General features: G+C 33.5%; 1 protein-coding gene across 1 annotated transcript; it reads right to left on the bottom strand.

Annotated features, from left to right (window-relative positions):
- Positions 1-9920: 9920 nt before the first annotated feature.
- On the bottom strand, positions 9921-10619 carry LOC138347672 (uncharacterized). The gene is made up of 2 exons (XM_069295975.1): positions 10314-10619; positions 9921-10268 (listed from the first exon to the last, which is right to left on the bottom strand). The coding sequence occupies exons 1-2, from the start codon at positions 10617-10619 to the stop codon at positions 9921-9923; spliced, it is 654 nt and encodes a 217-aa protein (XP_069152076.1).
- Positions 10620-17506: the final 6887 nt, after the last annotated feature.

Here is a 17506-nt window from a genome sequence, read left to right as displayed (position 1 = left end):
GACTTATATAGGGTGTGACAAATAAAGGTAGAAGATTAGTAGATAGTTGAGTATTGTTTATAAGTACTAGCCAATTCATGTATTTGTCTTGACGGCAGTACATAGCACCATATATATCATAGTATTAACCTATTCATGTAGTCTTTGGCTTTTAGTATCATTGTTTTCTACATTTAGGAGACTGCACTTGTTGTTGATGTTATAGTTTCTTGCATATATGTTTTATACTGTTTGATATTAGTTATCATATTTTTTTCTTCGAAGTACTACTTTGATTTGCTTTATTTGAGCCAAGAATCTCTCAAAAAAATACCATCTCTAAAGTCTGTGCACATTCTATCCTCCTCAAATTTCGTTTGGTGAAAGTTCAATAGATTTTTTTTCCTTAAGATATTTTTACACAATTTTTCGATAATGAATATTATAGTAAATGATAAATAATAACTGAATAAGTAATTAATAGAGTTTATAAGGCAACTTAAATTTAATATTGTTAATGAATTGATACAATCCAATATTTAGAAAAATGATTAAAATGCATTTCTAAAACTAGGTAGAAGAAGTTGTAGCATCCTTTTCTCCATTGATTTTCTGATTTTCTCTCCATTTTCTCTTACAAACAACATTATCTTTGTCTGTTATGATACTTGGCTCTTCTTTTATAGAGAGAAATATGATTGAATCTTCTTCACTTGAAAGATTCCAAGTGTATTCATTTTCAACCAGTGAGATTCTGTTAGTGCATACACTGTGAAATGTGAAGAAACTTCACGAGATATCAAAACAAGCCAAAAAATTAATTTTTTCAAATATTTTAGAATCAAAAGTTAAGTTGGAACAAACTATTGTCGAACAATATATTAGAAGTTTGTTAAAGAGTACTTAATGTAAACATAAGAAAATAGTCATAAGGTTTATATGAATTACCTTATAGAGGTTATTCATGGAACGAAATTTTATAATTCTTGATATTCCTTGTATGATACAATAATTTCCATCCTTTTTATTTATTCTCCAAAGTCTTGAACCATAATTGTCATTTCTATCTTTTAAAGTACGATCAAATTATTCGAAAAATGACTATCTTCACATGTAACCCTATTGAGCTCAGCCTTATCTGAAAATTATACATAACTAAATGAGATGGTATGAAACACATATGGCTCAAAACATTTCATATATAAGTGATGAAAATGATGAAATTAGTCAATTATGAGATGTAAAATTTTTTACCATTGATATCGAATTCTTCTTCTTGTTGTTGATTTTGAGGTATTTCCTCGTCAAAAGAGTCGGTTTACTCCCTCTTGTCACGGACTTAGAGTATGTCCACAACTCTAGACCCTCTCGCCTTTATATTCAAATACAAAATTTAACTATGATATGACGGGACGTGACACTTAAATCCCTGTGCTTTTTGATTTCCTTCTTTTTTTCAAGTCTTGCTTTTTGATTTCCTTCTTTTTTCAAGTTTCATTTTGTGTCACCTTTTTATAAGTTTTCTTTTTATTTTTGTCCACTGGCTGAAGATGGAAATATGTTAATGATAAAACTTGTCATATAAGTACAACTTGTGTTTGAGAGTTGAAAGAAAATAATAAGAAGAAAAATGGCATAGAAACTAATTATAGTCTTTCAATATCAAAGATGATTCATAAATTGAAAACAAAAGAAAAAAAGGAAAATAAGTAGATACTAGTTACCTTAATGGTGAGGTCAATAATATCGGAACTAAACATTATGTTTTCTCGTATTTCTTGTTGTACATGATTGTCTAAATCCTTCCCCTTTGTCATTGAAGATTTTGAATTGCTCCCTGAATTCCATTTTACTTGTCCAGATTGCATTTCACACTCTTCTTTATTAAAAAATATTAGTCAAGTATTTATTTTATAATAAAACTGATAGAATATATGCCTTCACTTAACAAAGTAATGGACCAGGTCCCTTACTACACTAATGAATAAAACCAGAAAGTTAAATGCAGTAAAATCAACACAATGATTTTACGTGGAAACCTCCTTGCTTAAGGGAGTAAAACCACGACCTGTCTCACAGAATTTTCAATCGTTTTCACTAATCTTCAAAAGCAAAAGTAAAACACGATTACAGCAAATGTGAGAAGAAGTTTTTAATCTCACGTTTAAGCAATAGTCTCTATTGCTTAACAAGCCTAAGTAGAAAACAATCTACCCACTAAGCTATCCCACTTGGACAACCTAGACTTTTAACACTACCCACTGATTCCTTTATAGTTTTAGGAATAGTTTACAATATAAGAACAAGAGAATATATTCCTAAACAGTTACACCAAAAGCTCCAAAGATTTCTGTTGTTCTTGGAATAATTCTGCCTTTGCTTGGTAGTAGCCTTTGCAAGAGTTCTTGAAAAGTTTAATATCAAGTTGCAAAAACCACCAAAGATGTTTAGGAAAGTGCCTTTTACATGGACAATTCACTTTCCTTAAACTATTTGCCATTGGTTGGAGAAGTCTTACTTTCTGACGCCATCGGGAAGTGTGCACCTACTTTCTGTACCGTCTCCAGCTGGCAGTCAACTGGATCGTCACCATGAGAGCCTGGTACCTCTACAAGGTCCCTGGGTTTGTTTCATCTTCAACACTCAAGTAAGAAGCCTGGTACATTTACAAGGTCCCTAAGTTTGTCAAATCATCAAAACTACAAATAACATTTTCCCACTTTTTGATGATGACAAACACTGATCTAAGATTTTCTCCAACTTTGTTCCCCCTTGCTATATTCCCCCTCACTGTATATTCCCCCTCACTGTATTCCCCCACATGAATGATCCTTTAGCTACTTACAGTTTTACTTCCCCCTTTTGGCATCATAAAAAAGATATGCAGTAAGCCAATGATGTCAACATAGATACTGAACAAGATCAAAGCTAAAGAGCAATCAATCAGTAAGGGAAAAACATTCACAAAAGAGGATAATCAGAACAACAAAGGAATAAGTTAACCAGCATGCCATCATAACATTAATACATTAAAATCAAACTGAATATCCATCAACACAACGATAAGCCACACACAAAAAAAGGAGGACACAGGGGAGGATTGTTTAACAGGCTAGGAAGAGGGGGAGGATGAGACAGGGACTGGATGATGAGAGTGAGTCGTGCATTGGAAGCATCATTATCTCTAATAGCCTTTTCCTGCAATGCAGTGATCTTTTTCAACTCTGCATTCTCTCTCTCCAGAGCTTGTACCACTGAATAACTAGGTCTCTCATGCTGTGCAGTAAGTAGTTCTGTTTTGAGTATAGCAATCTCGGCCTCTTTACCACTCAAGCTCACAGTGAGCTCCTCAACCTCGTGCTTAAGCTGATCCTGATCTTCCATAAGTTGAGCCATCTTGCTCTTTGGATAGCCTCTTCCTTCAATGCACTCACACTCAACCAAGGTACTCTCGGAGATAGTCTGTTTAACCGTCCAACCTTTCCAACACTAAGAAAAATTTGAAAATGTTTGAATACTTCTGTGAGGAAGTATCCGTAGCCCATTCCATGAATACCTTTCCTCTCGATGACGGTTTTGTAGATATACTTAAGCATTAGACCTGGGAGATTCAAGGCTTCGAAGCTACACAACATCTCCATTGCAAATAAGTCAGCAGCAGTTGCTACTGTCCTCTTTTCAGTGCGAGGAAAGAGAACTTTGTTGATGAACTCTAAGACCAACTCGTACTCGCTCTTCATGATTTTCTTATAAATCCCAGCAACCTTAGTTGTGGCTGTCTTAGAAATCACAGAAGCAAACTCAGAAGAGCAAGTTTTTCCCAGTACAGAACGGGTCCCCTCAGTACAGAACGGGTCCCCTCTCTAGGCACCTTGAGAATTTTGCTCAACACACCCTCATCTAGATGTCCAGCAATGTTATTGACCCGTGTGAGGATGCTCCCATCTTCCTTGAATTGAACATTATAGTAAAATTCGCAAACTTCTTCTTTATGGAGGATGGGGGATTTTCTGTTGAACAAGTGTAGCCAAGATTGGATCTCTACCATATCGTGAAGAGACTCCATGCCGGGAAGAGTTATGATTCCCATATCAAAAACTCTTCTTGCCAAGACGGCTTGCTTTCTCAGGCTGTCAACAACTTCCTGCATGTTGACACTCTCATCTCTCCTGGCTTGGGAACCAGGTCCCTGTGACCTCTTCCTTTTTCCCTTAGAACTCTTCTTTTTCGACTTTGTGTTTTCAACCTTCTTTGAAACTTTTCCCTATTTCTTATCTGACCTTTTCTTCTTAGTTTTCTTTTCCTCTTCCTCACCAGACAACTCAACAACATTAGTCTCAGGCATTTTGAAATTTGATACCTTGAAGGTTCTGGCACTTCTAACTGCAGCAGTAGAACGTGCACGGGCCTTCAAGGCATCAACCATACTCTTTTGAGCAGCAGACCTAGTGGTAGGTCTTCTCCTAGGGGCCTCTTCGGCAACCTTCTCCTTCCCTTTTCAAGATATTTCACTTTCTCTTCGCTCAACCTTCCATTTTAAAGGTTCCTCCTCACTTTCAGAGTCAGAGGAGGAGGAAGAAGGGTACCTTCCTATATCAGGAGTTTTATCAAAAATGGGCTGAGTGTTTCTTGCCTCTTCCCTCTGTAAGACTTCAGTTTGCTCCGCCATTGCTTCTTTCCTCATCATAGCTAAACTCTCAATCACCAACTCTTCACTTGCTGCCAATATATTGGACTCAGATGACTTATGCTTGGGTAGATCTCCTTCAAAGAGATTGTCAGGCAGCATATCTTGAAACGGACCAGGTCCAATAGGCAAGCATGAACTGTTTACATCTATGGCATAGAAAGGGTTGTCGGGGGTGTCTTGTTGCGAACTAGAAGGGGGATTGGGTCTGGCCTGTACACGAGACGGAAAATAGAAGGCAAGTGGCTCTATTTCTCTTAGAGCATCTAGCATCTGTTTGGAGGAAGAGGAGGGAGAAGACATGTTTGACACACAAGAAAAAGGCTTTTCGAACAGAGAGAGGAAGAAGAAGAAACAAAGTTTGCCTTTTTAACTTTTGCTAAAAACCTTCGTGAAATAAGAAGAATGTTAAAGGACAATGTGGATTTCAAAAAGAAGTAAATAGGATTTTTAAAAGGCATGAAAAGGTGCCAGGTCCGTGATTGGATGTGTCGTTTGAGAGAGAAATGATGGGACTAACGGTTCGAGTGACCGATGACTGACACGTGGCATTATCAACGGTCAAAATTTTTCAGTTTCAAATTAATGTATAAATGCTAACCTGGACAGGCACTAGGTACCATAGCATAGTTACAAATGCATTCCCCAGTTGTTCTAGTCATTTCTGTTGCTAAGCAGCACTTCCTGAAAGTATACCTACAAAAGGCACAAGAAGGATCTTTATTCAGATATTTAAATATTCACACAAAGGATACATGCACTACATTAGAGATCAACATGCCCAACTTCAACTGATTTCTCTCAAATTGATCTTTGCTGAGAGCCTTAGTGAAGATATCTGCAATTTGCTCCTCCGTTGGACAATATGTGAGCACAATATTTCCCGTTTCAACATTATCTCTCAAAAAGTGATGTCTAACATCAATATGCTTTGTTCTCTTATGATGGACTGGATTCTTTCCCATACTAACAGCACTAGTATTGTCACACATAAGAGGAATTGGATGTGAATCCCGAAGTCTTCCAAGTGTTGCCTGATCCACAACAACTGTGAACAGCAGGCTGCAGCAGCTACATACTCAGCTTCAACAGTTGAAAGAGCCACCGAGTTCTGCTTCTTGGTTCCCCAAGAGATGAGTGATGATCCAAGGAAATGAGCCATTCCAGAGGTACTCTTCCTATCAACTTGATAACCAGCAAAATCAGCATCTGCAAAACAAACCAGATCAAAAGTGTCACCTGCTGGATAGAAGAGAACCAGGTCCCCTGTTTTCTTCAAGTATCTGAGAAAACGTTTTGCAGCCTTCAAGTGTGAATCACGAGGACATGCTTGAAACCTGGCACACATTCCAACACTATAAACAATATCAGGCCTGCTAGCTGTCAGATATAACAAGGATCCAATGATTCCCCTATACATTGTTTGATTCACAAGAGGATCAGATTCCTCTACTACAAGCTTGGAATTTGTTCCCATAGGAGTATCAATAGGTTTAGAGTCAAACATATTGAATTTCTTCAACAACTCCTTAATGTACTTCTCCTAACAAATTGAAATCCCATTTGATGATTGCTTGATTTGCAGACCAAGGAAGAATGTCAGTTCACCCATCATGCTCATTTCAAATTCCTTTCCCATTAATGATGAGAATTCTTCACACAAATGTTCTGAAGTAGCTCCAAAAATTATATCATCCACATAAACTTGAATGATAAGAAATTCTTGTTCTCTTTTTAATAAGAACAAAGTATTGTCTATTTTGCCTCTTTTGAAACCATTCTTCAGCAGAAACTTTGACAGCCTTTCATACCATGCTCTTGGAGCCTGCTTCATACCATACAGGGCTTTGTTCAATCTGAACACATGATTTGGTAACTCAGCATCTTCAAAACCAGGAGGTTGTTTGACAAATACTTCCTCTTTGAGATCTCCATTCAGAAATGCACTTTTCACATCCATTTGATACAGCTTGAAACCCATGAATGCAACAAAATCTATTAAAATTCTAATAGCCTCCATTCTGGCAGCAGGTGCAAAAGTCTCATCATAGTCAATTCCCTCTTCTTGATTGTATCCTTGAACCACCAACCTGGATTTATTTCTAATAATCAATCCATTTTCATCAAGCTTGTTTCTGAAAACCCATTTGATTCCTATTACTGTTCTGCCTTCAGGTCGAGGAACCAGGTACCATACCTTGCTTCTTTCAAATTGATGAAGCTCTTCTTGCATAGAGTTGATCCAATCTGCATCACCTAATGCTTCTTTCACATTCTTGGGCTCAATAGATAATATGAATGCTGAGAATGCAACTAGATTTCTTGTTTTTGATTAGTATGAATTCCAGAATTCAAGGGAGAAATAAGATTATCAAGAGGATGTGATAATCTATGCTTCCATCCTGATCTTGGAGCAGACTGGTTGAGCTGATCAGCATGTTCTTCTTCATCAAGAGAGACATCATTTTCTGGGGAGTTTGATGTACTCTGGCTGGAATTCTGAGTAGTACTAGGTACCTCATCGCCCTTTTCAACCTCATCAGCCTCTTCAGGTAGACTATGATTCTGATCATCACAGTCATTTTTCAATTGTTGTTCTGTATCAACTTCACTTCCTTCAATTTTCTTTGAATTGAACAGTTTTATCACATCATCTTCATCATTTGATCCATTATTCTTCAAGCTTCCATCTTCATCAAATACAATATGAATGCTTTCTTCAATGCATTGAGTTCGTTTGTTGAATATTCTGTAAGCCTTGCTACATGAAGAATATCCAACAAACACTTCTTCATCACTCATAGGATCAAATTTACCCAGATCATCCTTTCCATTGTTCAACACAGAACACCTGCATCCAAATGCTCTAAGATAGCTCAGCATAGGCTTTATGTTGTTGAGCAGCTCATAGGGGGTCTTATTCAAAACAGCTCTTATCAGATACCTGTTGGTAACATGACATGTTGTGTTAACAGCTTCAGCTCAGAAATTTTGAGGAACATTTGATTCAATAATCATCGTTCTGGCAATGTTCACCAAGGTTCTGTTTTTCCTTTCCACTACTCCATTTTGTTGAGGAGTTCTACGAGAAGAAAAATTATGACTCGTACTATTCTCCATGCAGAATTTATCCAGTTTTGAGTTTTAAAACTCAATACCATGATCAGATCGAATGCTGCAAATGACTTGATTCAATTTGGTTTGAATCATTTTCAAGAATACCACCAACTCTTCAGCTGTTTCTGCCTTTGATTTCAAGAATCTTGTCCATGTATATCTAGAGTAGTCATTAACAATCACCAAAATGTACTTCTTGCCATTTCTGCCCTTCAAAGGTCCACACAAGTCCTTGTGAAGCAACTCTGGTGTTCTTGATGAAGTTACCTGCTTTTTAGGCTTAAAGGATGATCTGATTTGTTTTCCTTTAACACAAGCTTCACAGATTTTATTTTCAGCAAACTTCAGCTTTGGCAGACCACGAACCAGGTCCTTAGAAATCAGTTTGTTCAATAAAAATGAGCTCACATGCCCCAGCCTACGATGCCAAAGATCAACATTCTCATTCTGAGCACTAAGACATGTCAGGTCATCTCCATGAGACGTTTCTAAGTTGGCCACATACATATTTTTACTTCTTTGAGCGGTGAGAATTACCTTCTTTGTAGTTAAATTCACCACAGTGCACTTCTCAGAAGTAAATTTTACTTCATTTCCTTTGTCACAGATTTGAGACACGCACAACAAACTGTACTTCAACCCATCCACATGATACACATTGTCAATTGAATCTTCAAGAGACCTTCCCACTTTGCCAACTCCCAAAATGTACCCCTTATTTCCGTCACCAAAAAAGACACCTCTTCCTTGAAGTGTCTTGAGTGAGAGGGAATTTTTCACATCACCAGTCATATGTTTAGAGCATCCACTGTCCATATACCAACATTGAATGCTTCTCCTCTCACTTACCTGCACAAGAATCACTTGTTTAGCTTGGGAACCCATTTCAATTTGAGTTCCCAGAAGGCAGACAAAGGAGTGATAAGATTGTATTTAGTCCAGTAGGGTAGATTTTGAAGCTTTCTAACAAAGGACAGTGGAGCAGTGACAAATTTTTTCTTTGAAAATCTCTGAGTTGAAACATGCTTTGGAGGACCAGGTCTCTCTTTTGGTAAATTTTGCCTTTCAGCATAATTAGAGAGTCTCTCATAGGAGTTTCTCCAGCTAGCACACTCTCCCTTCAAATGCCCATTCTTACCACAATGAAGACATAGCAGATTGTCAGACACAAACACATACTTACTGTGAGGATTATAAGGAGGAGTGATGTTCAAACTTCCTAGTCCTTTCTTATTGAAATTACTCTGATTTGTTGCATTTGACAATAACTTTGAGGATTTTGTCCACTTAAGAGAATTTTCAAGTTCTTCCTTAAGTTTGACAATATCCTTTTCTAGTTTGTTGCTCTTTTCCAGCGACAGACCAAGGTTTTTCTCAGAGTTTTTTAATTTTTCTTGAATTTCAGCTTGTAGACCATTTGACATTCCATTTAGCTTTTCAGCTTCTTCAGTTATCTGATTCAACTGGTTCTTAAGTTCAGAATTATCAGACTCTAGAGACACCATCCTTGACATTTTCTCTTCAAGTTTAGCTTTGTTTTCAGTTCAACTGTCAAGTTCAGCATTCATGGTATCTCTTTCAGATGTTAACTCAATTACAGAATCAATCATGACTTTTGCAAAAGTTCTCAATTGTTTAAGAGAATTTTTATCCAAGTCATTTTTCATATCAAGAAGAGTTACCTGGTTTTCCTCTTCTTCATTTTCTGTATGAGCCATGAGAGCAAACATTTCATTGAAAACGGTTTCCTCCTCATGTACAACCACCATAGACACATCATTTGTTTCATCAGGTTCTTCTGAATCACTTGAAGAATCACCCCATGCAGGAAGAGCCTTTTTGACCACAAAATCTGCAGCAGCTCTTCGATCTCTCTTACCGAGTACCAGGTCCCTTCTATTTTCTTTGTCACTTCTTGGTTTTTGATGTTCCTTGTTTTCATTCTTGAGTAGAGGACACTCTCTGATAAAGTGCCCAACTTTTTCACACTTGTAGCATGTATCACCTTGAGTAGCATTTCGAGTACCATTTGTTCCACTTTTAAAAACTTTATTTTTTCTCACAATTTTTTGAAATCTGCTGATAAGATATGCCATATCATCATCACTTGAATCTTCATCTGATTTGTACTTCAGCATCAATGACTTATCCTTTTTTGCCTCCTTGATAAATCGTAATTTCGATTCATCTCATGTGTCTTCAGATTTCTAATCAAAGCATCCATAGTCAGCACCTTCAAATCTTTGGCTTCTGTAATGGCATCAACCTTGCTTTCCCAAGATTTTGGAAGAATTTGAAGCACTTTTCTGACTTGTTTGGTCATGCTTATAGGTTCACCAAGACTTCGCAGCTCACTTGTAATGGAAGACAATTTTGTGAACATGTCATGAATTGTTTCTCCTTCCTTCATTTTGAAGTTCTCATACTGTGAGGTAAGCATGTCAATCTTTGATTCCTTGACTTGTTCAGTTCCTTCATGAGCAGTCTTCAAACAGTCCTAAATTTCCTTAGCAGACTCACAAGCTGAAACCCTGTTGAACTCATCAGGTCCTATCCTACAGACAAGAAGAGTTTTTGCTTTGTAGCCCTTTTCAATCTTTTTTCTATCAGCTTCGTCGTATTTCTGCCTAGGCTTTGGAACAAGATTAGTTTTCTCTCTATCCTTTTCTTCCATCATCGGAATAAACGGTCCATCAAGTACAATATCCCATAACTCGTTGTCTTCAGACATGAGGTAATCATGCATTCTAACTTTCCACCAACTGTAAAAATGTCCATTGAAACGGGGAGGTCTTGTTGACGACTGACCTTCTTCATGATTAAGTGGAGCAGCCATTCTAGAACAAGTATCACTTCCTTGGTGTTAACCAAATAAGGAGTGCATGCTCTGATACCACTTGATAAAATATATGCCTTCACTTAACAAAGTAATGGACCACGTCCCTTACTACACTAATGAATAAAACCAGAAAGTTAAATGCAGTAAAATCAACACAATGATTTTACGTGGAAACCTCCTTGCTTAAGGGAGTAAAACCACAACCTGTCTCACATGATTTTCAATCGTTTTCCCTAATCTTCAAAAGCAAAAGTAAAACACGATTACAGCAAATGTGAGAAGAATTTTTTAATCTCACGTTTAAGCAATAGTCTCTATTGCTTAACAAGCCTAAGTAGAAAACAATCTACCCACTAAGCTATTCCACTTGGACAACCTAGACTTTTTAACGCTACCCACTGATTCCTTTATAGTTTTAGGAATAGTTTACAATATAAGAACAAGAGAATATATTTCTAAACAGTTATAATAAAAGCTCCAAAGATTTCTGCTGTTCTTGGAATAATTCTGCCTTTGCTTGGTAGTAGCCTTTGCAAGAGTTCTTGAAAAGTTTAATATCAAGTTGCAAAAACCACCAAAGATGTTTAGGAAAGTGCCTTTTACATGGACAAGTCACTTTCCTTAAACTCTTTGCCATTGGTTGGAGAAGTCTTACTTTTTGACGCCATCGGGAAGTGTGCACCTACTTTCTGTACCGTCTCCAGCTGGCAGTCAACTGGCTCGTCACCATGAGAGCCTGATACCTCTACAAGATCCCTGGGTTTGTTTCATCTTCAACATTCAAGTAATAAACCTGGTACCTTTACAAGGTCCCTAAGTTTGTTAAATCATTAAAACTACAAATAACAAAAACAACTCTTACTAATGATACAAATACTTCTATTAATTTTAGAAAATATTACTCAATGAAAGTTGAATTACGATTTTACCCATTCTATAAATTAAATTGTTATAAAATATTTCAATATTTGATTGTATAAATTTAATTAAATCTTAATGACCTTTAGACTTCCTAACATTAATTCCTAATTAAATATCTAATTTATTTATATTTATCATTTATAATCTATATGTATATAATAATTATTTTTTTATAAAAAAAATCGTTACCTAAATTTCTTTACTTTTCCTCTTCTTATAACTTTTTCCTTAACCCCTCTCATAAAAAGTATAATTGATGTGGATAAAGTATTATATTTTATGATAAATAACCAAATTTAATAATTTAAAGGGTTCAAATCTATAAAATGGAGACACACATTGATAATGTCCTCTTGATTATTATTAAAGAATGACTCTAGCTTCACAAATTTAAAATCATTGATGCTTAATTACATGATAAGAACTTTAGTTGTTCTTTCTATATAATTTGCTAACTTTTTTTCTTCATATTCTTCATTTATTCATATTTTCATATTCATAACCTCCAAATATTTAAAATTAAAACTTTAAGATATCTTTTGATATTCCTCCAATTTTATTTTATATAAATTCAACTTTTTTATCTCGTGAAACCCCTACCAAGATTATTAGGCTATTATTTTTATTCTATAGTAAAAGTAGATGATGAAGACTTTTGAATTTTGAAAGGATATGAAAGGAGTCAATAAGAACTCAAAGAGTTATGTACTAATTTTGTACTTATTTTTTCATCTATATATACATCAATCTTATAAGAATAATGTCTATATTTTTGTCTTTTTTTCTCTCTGTTAGACTTCTTAATTTAGTTTTCTATGAATGTTTCATTGCTGTAAGCCTTTATTCTTATTTTGTAATTGTTACATTTTATTATTCATTACAATTTACATATATATTTTCATAAAATTTTAGTCATTCTAATGTATCTATAAAAATTCACATGAAACATACGTGCGAAGCACGTGCTCAAAAACTAGTATCTTAAAAAGGATAAGGAAAAGAGTAATTAATCAATCAATATATTGTAAGATGTAAAAATTATTACTTACTATGAATAGTTTTTTGTTTTTCATTGTCAAGTAATGTCTTCTTGAAAGTGTCTTTTTTATCCTTTTTAAATTTGCTTTCCTTGCGTTCTTCAATTTTTGTCTTCTTGACATCTTCTTTCTCTTTCTTTTGTAATTCGAGTATGTTAAAGAAATTCGAGCATACTGAATAATTGATGATCAGTCATATAATTACAACTTGTATTTGAATGTTGAAAAAAATTTAAAAAATAAAAATTGCATAGAAATTAATTATAGTCTTTTAATATTAATAAAAGATGATTCAGAATTTATATTGAAAACAAAAAAAAGGAAAATAAGTATCGTGAGGTCAATAATATTGGAACTAAACATTGCACTCTCTCGTATTTTTTGCTGTACATTTTTTATCCATTATAAGACGCAATTTTCAGGAATATACTTTTTAACTTAGTACTTAAGAGATTATCAAATCAAAATAGGTAACAACATGATTGTTTATATTTTTCCCCTCTGTCATTGAGGATTTCAAACTGCTCCCTTGATTTCATTTTACTTATTCAGATTACATTTTGCACTCTTCTTAAAATATTAGTTAAGTAATTATTTTATTATAATAAAACAATACTCGTTAATGATACTTTAAAAATTTATATTTGGATAATAATACTTTAGTTAATATCGAAAATATAACTCAATGAAATAATTAAAATTAAAAAAATAATAATTAATCCTCACTTAATCTCTTAAAGTGGACAAGGAAAAGAATAATTAATATTAGTCAATTGTAAAATGTAGAATTAATTAGGTACCATGAATAGTTTTTTCTTTTCTTTGTTAGATAACGTCTTTTTGAAAGAGTCTTCTTGATTTTTTTTAAAATTTTCCTTATTCTTTTTAATTCTTGCTTCTTGGCATCCTTTTTCTCTTGCTTTTGTAATTCGAGCATATTAAATAATTGAGTGATCAATCATATAATTACAACTTATATTGACAGGGAAAGAAAAATGTCATAGAAACTAATTATAGTCTTCCAATATTAATTAAAGATGATTTATAAATTGAAAACAAAAGAATAAAGGAAAATAAGAAAATATGAGTTACCTTAATGGTGGGGTCAATAATATTGGAACTAAACATTGCATTCCCTTGTAGTTTTTGTTGTACATTATTGTTCACATCCTTCCCTTCTGTCATTGAAGATTTCAAATTGCTACCTTGATTTTATTTTACTTGCCTAAATTGTGTTTTGCACTTTTCTTTAAAAGATATTACTTAGTTATTTTTTCAATAATATAACAATTCTTATTAATGATACTTTAAGAATCTATATTTGCCTACTAATACTTAAATTAATTTTCGAAAATATTACTCAATAAAAAAAATTAAAATTAAAAAGAAATAATTAATTCTCACTTCTCTTAAAGTGGACAAGGAAAAGAGTTATTAATATTAGTCAATTGTAAGATGTAGAATTAGTTACATACCACGAATAATTTCTTGTTTTTCTTTGTTAGGTAATGTTATCTTGAAAAGGTTTTCTTGATCCTTTTTAGATTTGCCTTCGTTATGTTCTTTGGATTTCTTCCTCTTGACATCCTCTTTCTCTTTCTTTTATAATTTAAGCATATTGAATGTGTCCTTTTTAGATTTGCCTTCGTTGTGTTCAAATTTTATCTTCTTGGCATCTTCTTTCTCCTTCTTTTGTAATTCGAGCATACTGAATGTATCATTTTTAGACATGTATCCATTGCCTTCTTCAAAATTTTTTCTTCTTGGGATCCTTTTTCTTTTTCTTTTGTAATTCCAACGTATTGAATATATACTATAAAATTACATACAAGATCAAGATCAACCAATTATTTAAAGTTATGATTCATGCTTGCACAAAGTAAGATATTCCCTCAACACTGATAAATTTATAGTTAGAAACAAATGAAATTATAGAAATCTAGAAGAAGAAAAATACTTCAGCCTTTTTAAGAAAAAGAATTATGGACGACAAAGAAGGATCTTTTTGTTCTCAATCATATGTATACTTAATAAAATTTAAGTTAGATTTAGCATATATTCAACTTGGAACAAAGACATAAAACGTTTGAAATACATATGTGACTGTCAAATCAAAATCTAGAATTAAACTTAAAAAATAATCAATTTTGATACAAGAGAAGGAGACAAACATTTTCTAAATCATGTTGAATCAAATATATGTTTCTATTGTTTGCATGAGATATGAGCACTTGCAATAAATTATTATATTTGAATGAGATTATTTATATATTTCGACATATGTTATGGTAGAATGAATAAAAACAACAAATTTGGAAAAAGAGAAAAAAATAGGCATTTATCAATCAATTTTGTTTTAAATTTGCCAAAAATTATTAGAAATGGTACAAATACAGAAAAAAGAAAAAGCAAACAAATCAAGAGAGAATATAAATCAAATCAAACTCACCACCACCCAATCTGAGTCCTTCATCGTAAGAATTAACAAGCAAAAATGGATCTATTGTTTTAGAATTTTGAACTAAGTGAAAAGGCAATATAGTATCACCTATTTTCTGTATTCATATAAATGTCACCTCTTGACCGCTTAGATATTTTTCTAAAAATTTGAAATAAAAATAAAGAAGTGAATCAATTAAATGGGTGACGCTCCCAACAGATTTTTCTCCATACTCAGGGCTCAAACCCGAGACCTCTGGTTAAGGGTGAAACACTCCCACCAATGCACCAAAATCCATGTTGGTGAAATAATCTTCTTTTATTGTTACGATAATAGTGATATTTTATACTAATAGAGAAAGTTGTTTGAAATTTATCGTTTATTACTAATACTTTGGCATTTATGTCTTATTTTATATTTTCAAAACTTTTCATGTGTTGTATAGCTACTTCTACAAAGTTAAAATTGATTATTCTTAATGCAGATGAGAGATCTGAACCACTTAACGCCAATGCAATTTTAATTTATTTATTGTGGTTTTAGTGATAATTAGCACTAATTGAGAAAGCTATTACAATCAAGTATCAATAATTCTTTTAACCGTTTGCATTTATGTCTTTTTTCAAAATTATAATTATAGTGATTCTGTGACTTTAACTTTGAGTGGAACACCCATCAACAGTGTGATTGATTCTTAAATAATATTCTTTGAAAAAAGTTACATCATTTGGTAGTATTCTTATATCAATTTAGGGCGTGTTTGGTAAGAAAGGAAAATGTTTTTTTTCCGAAAACAAGTAGATTTTGACTTTTTTTCTAAATTTGGTTGGTGAGTAAAAAATATTTTTCGACAATAGTTTTTAGTTTTTGATTTATGAATGAAAAATGTTTTTGAAAAATATCTTTTATTTTTACTAGAGTAGGAAATAATTTTTGAAATTAAAAATATTTTTTAAAAATAAACTTATTTTTTTTGGGTGGGGTTTAGGGTGGGGGGTGAGGGGTCGAGGGTAGAGCTGAAAAAATAAAATTTGAAGTTGAAAACATTTACAAACTTTTTTTTTGGGGTGGGTGGGGGTGGGGGGTCGAGGGGTAGCGGTGAAAAATGAATTTTTGAAGTTTAAAAATATTTTTTTTAAAAACAATTTTTAATTTATTATTTTAGAGAGAAGGAGGGGGGGGGGGGGGGGTCTCTAGGATAGGGGTGAATAAAATGTAATTTTAAAGTAAAATATTTTTAAAAATCAGACTCAATTTTTTTTGAGGGGGGAGGGGAATAAAAATTTGAAATAAGAAAATATTTTTTAAAAACAACTTAATTTTTTTGGAAGGTGTGTGGGGTTGATTGGGGGGGGGGGGTCATGGAAGGAGTGGGGCGAGGTGAAAAAATAAAAATTTAAATTTTTTGAAAAACTGCTTAATTTTTTTGAGGGGTGGGGGGATGATGTGGGGGGGGGGATCATGGGTTAGGGGTGGGGTGGGATGAAAAATAAAAATTCGAAATCGGAAATAATTTTTAAATTTATTCTTCAACAACAAAAATGTAATTTGAAGTTGGAGGAAAGTTTTGGAACATGTTTTCCTTAATTTTTGAAGAAAAATCATTTTCCTTAATTTTGAGGAAAGTGAGTTGAAACTTTTAATCTAACCTGAGAAATTATTAGAAAAATATTTTCCGGAAAATGTTTTCCTTCATACCTAACACACCCTTAATGATGTCAATAATTTCAGGACTTCGAAAAAAAGAAGTCATACAGTTATATAAGAAAGTTAATCAAATTAACCCGATACTTAAATTGATTATAAAGGTGACATCTACTTTATTTTAAGAAAGAAAATATGTGTGCTTAAACATTTTTTTTTTAAAAAATTAACAAGTTAAATGGTTGGGTTGGATCATGTCATGGTTAATTTATTTGGACTAGTGACCGAAGAGACTCCATTGGGACTCGCCTCGGGGTGGAGCTCTAGTAAAATGTCACGAGATTGAAGTGTGTGACTTAGTTTTGTAAGACTTACGTCCTAAGCATCTGAATGTACTCCCTAAGCACGCTCAACGCCCACCGTTCGGTGCTCTCCTAACAAAATTTTACACATTGTTTAACAATGTTAACCTTTATCTGTTAAATTCTTTAGTTAACATTGTTAACCCTCATAATTCTTGAATAAACAAATGATATTTAATAGTTTTATATTTTTAATTCATCGAAATAAGAAGATCAAGAGTAACTCAAATAACAGGTTGTAGTATCACATTTGCACTAATTGGTAGCACTATGATGATGATTATATATTACGTTGCATTTCTTTTAAAAATACATAACGAACTTTTACTTTTTCACTTCTCATTGGTGTTCATATTTTTTTTCATGTGCCTTAAAATTATCATATAAGTAATTTTTTTAAAATGATGACGTCATTTTTTAAAAAGGGAAAATGCACAATTACCCCTTCAAACCTAAGCCCGAAATTCCAGAGACACACTT

The sequence above is a fragment of the Solanum lycopersicum genome, chromosome 3, assembly GCF_036512215.1.
Source record: "Solanum lycopersicum chromosome 3, SLM_r2.1".
In the NCBI taxonomy this organism is placed as follows: Eukaryota; Viridiplantae; Streptophyta; class Magnoliopsida; order Solanales; family Solanaceae; genus Solanum; species Solanum lycopersicum.
Note: the sequence above shows the minus strand (reverse complement) of the source record. Positions and strands in the feature narration are given on the sequence as shown.